Source organism: Leuresthes tenuis, unplaced genomic scaffold (assembly GCF_036924035.1).
Source record: "Leuresthes tenuis unplaced genomic scaffold, fLeuTen1.0.hap1 SCAF_19, whole genome shotgun sequence".
Classification (NCBI taxonomy): domain Eukaryota; kingdom Metazoa; phylum Chordata; class Actinopteri; order Atheriniformes; family Atherinopsidae; genus Leuresthes; species Leuresthes tenuis.
In genome coordinates this window covers 9,691,662-9,703,256 of record NW_027325373.1, presented here as the reverse complement: position 1 = coordinate 9,703,256, position 11,595 = coordinate 9,691,662, and the positions used below count along the sequence as shown (strand labels likewise).

Below are 11,595 nucleotides of genomic sequence, written 5' to 3'. Positions count from 1 at the left end.
ATACTGTCGCGTTTGCCATCATGGTGCTACTTATTAAGAAAACATTTTAAAATGGGTTTAATTTCATTTTAATTTGCAGTTAAATTCTTTCTTTCTATTTCTTTCATTATTTTTTGTTAGGGACCCCGCTTGTTTATGTTTCCCATTACTGTGCCTTTAAGAACTGTGTAACCACGCCCACTCACTTTTAGTGAATGGTTCCACGGCGCCTCTGCATTCGTGCTCTGTGTACATTTACACAAACCAATTGGGACAGCAAGTAAGATACTACCTTGTGGGTGGGTCGCGCCGACGTCTCGAAAGCATGGCCGTGTAAACAGTTAACAGTACTTTGTAGACGTATGTAAAACACCCCTGAATAACGCGGATAATTTTCTGTAAAGTATCCTCAACATGACCGAAGCTGTTCTTCTGCTCCTCTTCTTCTTTGCACGATATTATGTTTTTCTCTTGAGTAGAGATTTATCCAGGCGCATTTAGTGTGTTCAGCCCTCGTGGTTACGAATATTTGGGCTACATCTAACGCCACATACAGTTTAAAGTTGCGCAGTCCGTTGCGCAAAAAAAACAACAACAAAAAACACGATTTACATTAATTTTTCACGTTTCAAAAAGTAGTTGCGTGCGAAGACGATAAACTTATGATATATTAGCCTTTCGATATTTCCCTCTACTCATCCTTTCTCATTCGTTTGTGGTATGTGTTGGAGCTGGCTTACCGCCACCAACTGGGGAAAGACAAAACGGACACAAGCAAAACAATCTTTTAGCCAGATAAGTTATTTTATTAATGATTTTTTTTTGTTTGTTTATCGAATCTTCCTGTTGCCTTCGAGTTTCAACGTTCCTACACCACATTTCGTATTGGCCCTGACTTTATATGATAATGGATTTTCAGTAATTCTTAAGGATTTTATTAACTTGCTCATTTCCCCCAGTGCCGACAGCCAGAGCTCTAAATGAAGTTTATCTTTCCCTTTTCCTTATTCAATATATACCAAAATAAAGACTGAATTGATCATATCCTCTTCAAATTTTAAACTGACCTTATACTTGTCAGAGCTGAGATGCACTTTCTGTGTGTTTTCACTGTCCAGAATAAACTGCAGGGCCAGTCATATTGCTAATATCTCATATTGCTAATATCATCTGAAAAAGAATGAAGTTTCTAGGATTCTATTCATCACAACTGCAAAAACTGCAGTAAAGCACATGCCTCTCTCCACAGTAACACAACAGCTGTACCACGGGACAAATCCTGTTGTTCTTTGAGTAGATTTTAGGGTTAAACGGAATTTTGTGTTTTGCAAGCCATTCATTGGAATAGAGTATTGATTAAGTTATCCTGTGCAAAACATTGGTTTTCTTCTGTCTTGTAAGACATTAATCTGAAGTAGATAACACATTGACTTTGGTCTGTTGTACATCTGCAGATGGGACCTTACAATGGTAGCCATCAGAGAATGTTAGTGGAGAGGGGCGTGGAACAGCAAGCAGATCTCTGTTTGTGTAATCTCTGGAAGATAGTGGAAGAATGAAAATTTTATCACATTTACATAGTTTCTTAAACCTGAACACGCACATAAAAATCCGCCAAATGTTCAACGAAATTAGGCTATTGATTATTTTACTCTGAATTTATTATTTCAGTTGTGCTGTTTGGCTGGAGCCTATCCCAGCTGGTAGCCTATCCCATGTTTACATATACATACATATACATATACATATACATATACATATACATATACTATTTATGTGTGTGTGTGTGTAGAAAATGTCTGTCATATACAGGGAGCTTACTTTGTCGTACTCTGTTACTTTGTATGTGGGTTAAATAAGTGCAAAAATAAATCATATTTTTCAAAACACAACCACAAAAGAAAAAATAGGAGCACAAAAGAGAATAAGCAGCTATGAAAGAGAATTGAGAGAGTCCTTTGCAACAGGTACATGTAATTTTCTCTTTTTAGTGTTCAATGGAAGATAACCTCTCTGGTGGAAAGTATTACTGGAGAGATGTGTTAAATGTATAAGGTCACATGAAGTGGTGACCGTATTGATGATAAAGATGTGTTCTAATATTGAAACTCTTTGTTTTTTTATCTTTTTTACATGCAGTGAACATATCTATTTAACATTTGGTTACAATACTAGAGGTTTATCTTTCATAAGTGTCACTTAGATAGTGTTTCCACTCACAAACTCAAGGATCGATATCTAAAATTATATTTCGGTCCAGTCCTAATCCTCCTAACCAAATATTGAACATATCTGTCTGCTGGAAGTGTAAAAATCCCAACATCTAACCTCTAACGCGAGTCTTAAGCAGGGGCAATGGGAGAGCATTCCTCACAAGATGGCGCTGATGTTCCAGCATTCAACAGGTGTGACGTAACTTCACGTTCTCTATTTAAAACATAAGTTGTTCAGTCTGAACAGTATGTTTGGGCGAGTTGTGATGAAACTTGCTTTTGAAATACTTGGTAGCTACAACCACGAGTCCACCGTTGGGCCTAAACTGACATCTACCATCAGTTATTATATTGACCAACCAGACTGCTTTTTGTGGGCAAAATTCAGTATAAGTCAATTCAAATATACTCAAACTTAAATGAAGTGAAATACAAAGTTTGTAGCGAGAGAAATTTATGCAACACAGAACTGTGGCCTAACTCCGGCGCATAATTATGAAATGCTCCTTCGTTCAAGTGGAACTGCTACCCCATATCCACTGGTGAATGTTTTAATGAACATAGTGGGTGAGAAAGGGAGTGAACGAGTTGGCAACTGGAAGCCAGGCTTAAATTTTTTTCAGAAAAAAAGGGCCTTTTTTACCCTCTTGCTTTGCCGTACCCGCGCCTCCCACCACCCGTTTTCCTGCACACAAACACACGTGGATTTTACTGACGCCAAGCACTAACAACAATAATATGGCAAGCCACGGACTGTCCTACGACGGTTGCAATTTCTTCAGACAGCGGCTGGTTTTGTCCACACTTAGCGGGAAGCGGGTTAAAATAAAGAATATCCGGTCTAAGGACGACGACCCAGGGCTCCACGGTGAGTTGCAGCTTCACTTTGCATGTGGCGTCGCAGTTAGCTCGGCGGCTAACGGGCTAGCTGCTACGCAGTTGGGAGTGTGTTTAATCGCGGGGAGTGAGAGGTGGGAAAAGCATGGGGTGAAATCGTAAGTGGAAGGTAAATATTGCCTCATAGTACCTCAACGATTTGTGTCGTTGGTTGGCTTTTCAGAAGCCTCGAAAGTAGCACTTGGTTTGGGATGTCTGTTTTATATTAGTTTACACACTTGTCTTGGAATTTGTGATCTGACACGCCTACACTAGATACATGAACACATTAATATTCTAGTATTGTACGTAAAGTATGCAAAGATTGCAAAAAGTGCTAAGTGATAATCTTTAACCTATTTAAATCTAAGTTGCTGGAATGATGGTTGGTGTGACTCAGATGTGTCTAATTTCTTTGTTGGGTTCTTTCCTTCAGATTTTGAAGCCAGCTTCATCAGACTCCTTGACAAAGTGACCAATGGCTCCAGGATAGAGATTAACCAAACAGGTAATTGTTGAAATTAGTCTCCTGTAGTCTTGTTCAGTGTGGTTTATCTACCAATATCTAATAACAGGATAAAGATAAAAATAGGAGTTAAAGTTGTTCGATGATTTCACATTCTATACACGTTTTCTAAAATGAGTTGTGTAAACTTTTACATGTTGTAGATGGTTATCAGCTCCAGCACGCCTGATTTGGTCATCATCTGGCTTTTCCAGAACTTGCTTAGCTGATTCCCTCATTTTAATCAGGGGTGCTGGAGCAGGGAAATAAATGCATAGTTGGAATAATCTAGGACCGGTATTGGGGAAATGTGTATGCTGATTTATTTAGAATCAGTAGAAGTGTTCTGAGTCTGAGTCTGAGTTATGAGTGTTATGTTCTACATGGAGCGTGAGAATCCTTGTCACTGAAATCTTTGTGTACGCGATTTATACACCTGGTCACGTGCGTGCAGTTCCTAATTTATCTCCATCACAGCTCTTATGTTTAGCACGAGAGAATGCTCAGAGACCCAAATGAGGCGTTTGCTTTCCACATTGTCCCAGTTTCTCTTGGGGTCCGGCTTCTTCAGAACGATGTCCCAGTTTCTGGAGGCCGACTGGGAAGTGTGCACATGCTACGTATAGCCCAGGACTTCTGAAAATCCATCTATCATTTTAGCCTTTTTTTAGATGTGCAATTCAACTGTGTTCTGCAGACAGAAGATAACATTTGTCACTTTAATGTCTATAACAATAAGCTTAGCGTGGATTTCATTGACTTGGAGAAACCTTCCATGCAGATATATCTTGTCTTCCATGCAAAATATGGGTGTAAACCTTAGTACTGTGGCGATAATACTGGCAGTTGTATCATTTGCTTATTACAGACTTACTCACCGTCTTCACATGACTGTCTTCACTAGGTACTGTATTATTCTACCAGCCTGGCTTGTTGTATGGAGGCTCTGTAGAACATGACTGCAACACACAGCGATCGATCGGATACTACCTAGAAGCTCTGCTCATGCTGGCTCCTTTCATGAAGACTTCTCTTAAAGCAACTCTTAGAGGAGTTACTAATGACCCTACTGACCCAACGGTAAGCATGGAAATAAGAGTGAATGAGTCACACCCAAACTAATGGTTATTTCGTGCCTATAATAAAAAAAAGGGTGGAGCAGAACCAGCCTGCTGAGAATAAACATATTTTATGGTTTATGTATATGGACCCAGCCATCGGATGTATACAAGCTGGTTGAAAATATGAGGATAAGTTAGGGCCATAGTTGAGTCCTTTTGAATGTTTTACATATAATTATAACATACTAGTTTCATACTGTGCAACATCTTGCCGTGAGAGTGGATCATGTCGAAACCAGACAGGTATGCTTTGGAGAGAAGTGTTGTCATGGAAACAGACCAACCTCTCTTTGTTGCAGAGCTCGTTAGTTGTGGAGGTTTTTGCAAAGTAGTGGACTTATTCAGCTCTTTGCAGAAACAAAAGATTGAGCCGAAACAAAAGCTTGAGTAAGGACGTCCCCACCCTCTGTCTCACAGATCGACCTGCTGAAGTCCACCGCCCTCCCTTTGATGAGGAGGTTTGGGATTGATGGAGAGGGTTTGGATCTCAAGGTGAGAATGCCAGCGTTGCCTGTTGACCAGCACAGTGTAAAGAGAAGTTTTGCAGGGGGATGCATTTACAGACCGGGCAGGCACATGAACACACCATCTCAGTCCCTCTTGGCTGCTTTTACCTCAGGTGGTGAAGAGAGGGATGGCACCTGGTGGGGGAGGAGAAGTGGTCTTCACATGCCCTGTCCGCAGGACCATCAGGGCAGTCCAGCTGACTGAGCCAGACAAGATCAAAAGGATCAGAGGAGTAGCGTATCCTTCTCAGGCTTTATGTGTATATATATGTTGTCCTCGCCGTGCAGAAAGTCGATCAGTGCTGAAAATCCCTCTATTTTTTTGTAGAAAGCTGTTAACAATCATTATCATATTTTGGTAACAACTGCGTTTGCTAAACAAATATCAAAGTAAAAAGTCTGCGACTGTTACTCAGCATATAGTTTCAGCTTCAGTGTCTTGAATGCAGTGGTGAGATGGTTTTACATTACAGGACACACTACAGCTGCTGGAGGCCGCCTTGATATTATTCCTGTTAATGGGTACAAAAAATATTGTTCCTGAAATTTTTCTCCTTTCATCTAAAGTTTCTGTCATTTATTGACCTCGGTGATTAAACCTCAAACTCGCTGAGAAATGGTGCTTTTGAAGTCCTTGACATTCTAAACTCAGATACTCCGTTCGAGTGTCTCCCCAGATGGCCAACAGGATTGTGGAGTCAGCTCGAGGTGTCCTCAACCAGTTCCTCCCAGACATCTACATCTATACAGACCACATGAAAGGAGTCAACTCTGGCAAGTGGGTATCTCTGCATGCATCTGATATGCTACGAGGTTTAGGTATTTCATAACATCTGCATCGACTGATATTGAGTTGTTGACTGCAGTCAGAGATAAGGTGACATCAACTGATGTTTATCCAGTGTGTCCTGGTTGTGTCACATTTTTTTTGTCCTGAACTGACATTTTTAAGTTTGTTGGACACAAAAAAGAAAAAGATTGGGGCATGTAAGCACTGACAAGTCATTGAGTTGCTGAAGATTTAACAGGCTGAAAAGTCATTTGAAGCAAGATGGGCTTTCTTTTTTTTTTAGTTTTTAACTTTTTTTTGTGGTTCCACAAATTAACTTTTATTTTGTTGTTGTTTTGTTTCTAATAATTTGTGGTCGTCCAAAGATGGGGCCATGAAGGACTTAAAGTTTTCCTTTCATTATGCACAATGAACTATTGTTTCCCTGGCATTAAAGGGAAAATCAAAAATATTAAATGATATTGAACTTCACGATAGTCGCATCGGTGAAGTTGTGTAAATGTTTGGGTCCCTAAAGGTGCTGTCAGGTAAGATGCCGACTCCATTTGTTTCGCTGCAGGTCTCCAGGTTTTGGTCTGACGTTGGTGGCGGAAACGCTGAACGGCTGCTTCCTTAGCGCAGAGATGTCGTCGACGCCGCAGGGGCAGGGAGACCCCATGCTGCCGGAGGACCTCGGCAGAAATTGTGCCAAACTGCTTTTGGAAGAGGTGTATCGGGTAAGTGTCACATTTTCTCGCACATACACGTTGCACACACTCAACTCTTTGCTTTTAAATCAAACCTGTGTGGCTCAGAAATCCTTAACAGTGTTGGTCTGATACTGCTGGCTACTATGGAGCGTCTTCATCGCCTTTGCTGATCTACAAAGTAAATGCTATTCAGAATTACAGGCCTGTGGAGCCATATTTTCATAATTTAGAAAGGCAAAGTTGATGTCTACCTTTACAGTCAGACAGCACTTCAAAGAAATTTGCCTGGGATGTAAATCAAACTTGGTGTCTAATTTCTGAGCATTGCTCTTTCCAATGCTGTGTACTTTCTTGCTGTCTTAGACAGCACCAGGAGAAAGCTATTTTTTTTGGAGTAACTTTAAAAATCACTGAATAAAGATGGAACAATATGATTCTATGAGTTCGAAATTGTGCTCTTATTCAAATGACAAAGCCACAGCTATAAGGGAGCTAACACATGCGGTAGCATTTATCAGTCCTGCCCAGTATGGCCGGACAGGGCAGCGTTGTTTTCACATCAGGAAAGACATGGTGCCCATTTACTCATTTTAAAAGCTCAATATTAATATGTCTGACAGCCACTCAGCTGCAAATGTTTCTAGAGGTAGGATGTTTTCTTTTCTCGCCCTGGCTGTGATACCTAAATGGACTACACTGAAGTTACGGTACCCTTAATTCTACCCGCTGTTCATTACTTACAGTGCTGCAGTTCTGTATATTCGAAGGCTAAGGCTTAACGCTTCAGACCCTGTTTCTTGCTCCTCTCATGGGGAGGGAAAAATCTGAATTCTTTGGGAATACCTGACATAGACGACCAGAACACTCATGCAACAACATTCACTGCCCTTGTTTACCCGCATTCCCTGGTAATGACCCTTGTCTGCAGATTCACTGAGAAACTGTTTGTTGGCAAAACCACAATGTGGAGAGCAGCTACAGGCCACTTCCATTTTGATTTTGACTTTCTTTTTTTGTTTTTTGGGCTGTGTTGGCACTTACTTGGAGATTTAGTTTTCTTCTCTTTCAGCAGTGAATACTGAATTGATTTAGACTTTTTTATTTTCAAGCGTCGGGCATCTTATCAAGTGTGAAAAGGAGTTAAACTAGATTTTCTCAGTTTGTGGACATGACAAATGAACAAAGTGTGAAGCACAGACTGTAAAACCAGATGACCCCTCTCATCTTTGTTCGTTTCACTTCAGAAGCCTCAAATTTATTCAACATAAGATCCAAATCGCAAGAAGCTACAGTTTTATAAAAGTCACATTTTCTGCATCTGTGTCTTTGCACCCGTTTATTGCGACTGTAGTAACTGTAAACAGCCTCTCCTGGTGGTTACCGTACAGAGACACGGATGACCGGCCACTGTCGCACAGGTAAAATGAGCAACTTCAACAGAATAAGTACAATGAGGTTCAGTGTGCCTCGGCATGGCTCTGCCTCTCGGAGCCATGTGAGTCCAGTTAGCTGGTCAGGGTAGTGCTGATTATCTCTGAAAGAGGAATATTGTTGATGCATCCTCTTAACTCCCGAGCAACAGAGTGCAGAGCTCATGTTTCTCTTTCTGCTTGGAGGGTGGTGAGTTCAGAAATACTTTGTTGAATTTGTTGTGCATCTGTTTTGTTTTTTTTTTCTTTTTTTTTTTTTTTAAAGGCTAAAGCTGCAAAAGTGCATTCAGATCAGTGAGCGAAGCCGGGGAAACTCAGGATTGGAATAACTTGCTTATTCTAATTCACAACAGCCACGGGAGAAATCCCTGCAAGGACCAAGAGGGGAGGGGGGGGGCTGCAGTGAAAGGGATGTGAGAAGTGTGCTTTGGATGGTTCTTTTTTTTTTTTTTTAAGTCTTAGAAAGAAGTCGAACTTTGTTAGATTTACATTTGAGGGTACGCATGGGTGCTCTGTGTGTGTGTCTGTTTGTTTTATGGTTAATCAGTACAGTTCTCTAGTAGTAAGCCAAAGCCACGCCATCGACGTCTTGTTTTTCGGAAGCGATGTCAACACACGGCAGGAGCTGATGTAAGTGCTGCACGCTTAATATTCTGAGCTCGTAGAGTGAGATCAGTATGATTTTTGTTTTTCCAGTACAGGAAAATACTGTACAAAATGTTTTCATGTCAGTGCTTTTCCTTTTTTACTAAAGCCAAAAAATAACAAGGTCACTGGTTTCAAAGTTTGTACAGCAGGTCCAGTTATTGTGAATGAGTAATGATGTCAAATAGGGCCGTGGAAATGGACTTTAGGCTTTAACCTTTTGAACACTACAAACCGCTATCTGTATTCTTTAACATTTTTTTTTGGCTGCTAAGGAAAGGGATTCCCTTTCACTCAGAGGATTTAAGGGACTTTTCCATAAGTCCTTGAGGCCTGCTGGTGGCTGCAGGCCTGTTGGGACATCTTAACCGTCACCTGAAGTTAGAAAGTACATTGTTGCTTTACATCTCACAGTTTGTACCACAACGAGGTGGAAAAGCAGAGCGTGTTGAGGGAGAACTGAAATAGCTTTGGTTTCTTGGATCCAGGTTTAAAAAAAGGTAGGGTTAAACACAATTTCTTTTTCTTTCTTCTTTTTTTTTTTTTTTCCAGTTTCTACCTATTAGTGAACTCTTCAGTTTTTACTGGAGGCAAATTATTATTAACGTATTCTGGGTTAAATGGTGAAAAAATTCCTAGAAATTGCAAATTCCTTCAACTGCAGCGAGAACACGGGAAATAATTTCTAATATTTAGAATATAAATGGTAAAACATGTCAAAATGCACAATAATATTATCAGCAAAATTACAAAAAATGTCAAATTCTTAGTTGTCTTTGTGTCGGAATTAGTTGTCCTTAAGGTTGTGCAAGTTGAACCATGAGGTGTGTGTTATAAAGCTGGCTGTGGAGCCTCACTCTGTTGTAGAGGGAATGCAGTTAACAAAACCACAGCTTCATCAACAATATAAACACAGTCAACATAGTGTCACCATGGATTCACTGATATGATTAAGCAATTTAATCATAATTCTGCTGACAAGCTGTCAGGACGCCATGATACTGCATGACCGGGCCACACAAGTACTTTGTTACATTGAATGCACAACGCCAAAAAGGGATCCCCTTTGGCCTGAAGGTCATTGCAGAAGTCTTTCTAAAACTCAGCCATTTGTAGTCTGTTTAGTTTCTAAAATGCTCTCGGGTGTGTCTAGTTACACATAGTGTTCTTGACATGGGTTGGGAAATCGCACACGGCCTTTTGTGGAGTAATCACAGTGGCATGTGTTCACTTGGATACAGAGACTGGATCATCTGTCCTCGAAAGGTTTCATATGTAGAAGAACTGTGAAGCATTAGGCAATGGGCTGGAGATTCAGTGAAAATCGCAAAGCATTCTGGAGACGGGAGAGAAACATGAAAGGAAATGACTGCTAGAATAAATGAGTTTGTAAGAAAAGGGTGAATGCAAAACAGATGTCAGCAAGCCACCGATGTGTGTGGCTTTCACTGTTTTTGCTCTCATTTGGGGCGAAAAGGTTTAAAATGTACTAAGTGAGTGATACTAACATGTAATCCTGATTAAAGACCACTGTTAAATTATAAAAAGCCGTTTCTGAATGTTAAAGAGTTGCAAATCTTTGGGCATTTCATTTCATTCTCAAAATCTCCACCTCTGTGACGCACTTAGCCGTTGGTTTTTTTTTTTTGTTTGTTGTTGCTGGAATACATGGCCCCTCTCCTTTCTCTGCTGTAGGGCGGCTGCGTGGATTCATCCAATCAGAGCCTGGCACTACTCTTGATGACCCTTGGCCAACAGGATGTATCGAAGGTTCTGCTCGGACCCCTCTCACCGTACACGTAAGCCAGTCATTCAACACTCGACTCGCACAAAAGGCCCGTCCGACTGAATTTTACTAACTGCACACAGATAAAGAAGTTTAGTTGTTTATTTACTCGTTTTTTCTTTGGAAGCCGACATCATTTGACTGTAGTGCAAGAAATTCTGACTAATAAAAGTAATCAGATTCTTACTAAAGTCTTTTTTTTTTTTAACTTCCACAAAGTTCACCTTTACATGAACTTGTCTCAGTGCAGCAGTTGCAGAATAATGTCTGTGGTTTCAGACTAAACAAGGGGCTCGTGCTTGGCGTTTGTGCAAATGAGTGAAAAGTGAGCTTACAGTGATGCAGAAGTTACTTGGGTTGAAAGAAATCTACATTATTTTAAATGCGCGAAGTTCTAAGAAGCTCAATTTGGGTTGAATTAACATGTTCAGATGCAGGAAGTAAACTTGATTTCTGAGCGCTTCCAAACTTGGTGAAGAGGAGTGAACTATGAACTGTCCATTTTCAGTTATCATGGTACCGGTGCTGTGTTCCTCTCGAGTACAGTACTATGATAACTGAAGATTGGCAGTGCCATCACGATGCACTCTTCCTCATCTCCCATTTAAGATTGTCTCGTCTTATGTATTGTTTTAGGATACTTACAAGTAAAAACTTAAATAGGAGCACTTTTTGCTTCTTTGTCCACATACTAGTTCTAGAAATTGAATGTAATGTGTAAATGAGTTATGATGACTGATGGCTTGAGTTCAGGGAACAGTTGGAATATTTATGTGTAAAGTGGCCTAAAAAAAAAAAACGATTGATCTCTCTCTCACTGTCTCTCTAGGATCGAGTTCCTCAGACACATCAGAGATTTCTTCCAGATTATGTTCAAAATTGAGGTCCAGAAGCCTTTAGAAGACGAAATGAAAGGTGGAGACAAAGTATTGATGACCTGTGTTGGAGTAGGATTCAGCAACATAAACAAAACTCTGAAATAAAGTCTTTTTTTTATATAAATGCTTCGCTCTCATCTGTTTTTGTTTTTTTTCCACACCAAAAAGAAGACATTT

At 40.3% G+C, this 11,595-nt stretch overlaps 2 protein-coding genes across 2 annotated transcripts in view; both read left to right on the top strand.

Moving 5' to 3' along the window:
• cdc37l1 (cell division cycle 37-like 1) overlaps positions 1-11,595 on the top strand; it is a 55,131-nt gene that overhangs the window by 18,394 nt on the left and 25,142 nt on the right. The gene's annotated exons all lie outside the window — the stretch shown is intronic.
• rcl1 (RNA terminal phosphate cyclase-like 1) lies at positions 2,862-11,538 on the top strand. The gene is made up of 9 exons (XM_072372195.1): positions 2,862-3,060; positions 3,505-3,576; positions 4,478-4,653; positions 5,112-5,186; positions 5,314-5,438; positions 5,853-5,978; positions 6,550-6,706; positions 10,450-10,553; positions 11,370-11,538. Exons 1-9 carry the CDS (start codon positions 2,931-2,933, stop codon positions 11,521-11,523), a joined length of 1,119 nt encoding a protein of 372 aa, XP_072228296.1. The 5' UTR covers positions 2,862-2,930; the 3' UTR covers positions 11,524-11,538.

Bases quoted from the DNA above. Each gene is read 5' to 3' on its own strand.
- rcl1 (XM_072372195.1), top strand. From the start codon at position 2,931: ATGGCAAGCCACGGACTGTCCTACGACGGTTGCAATTTCTTCAGACAG. The intron at 3,577-4,477 runs GTAATTGTTGAA...TGTCTTCACTAG, and splicing joins GATAGAGATTAACCAAACAG to GTACTGTATTATTCTACCAG. The intron at 5,979-6,549 runs GTGGGTATCTCT...GTTTCGCTGCAG, and splicing joins AAAGGAGTCAACTCTGGCAA to GTCTCCAGGTTTTGGTCTGA.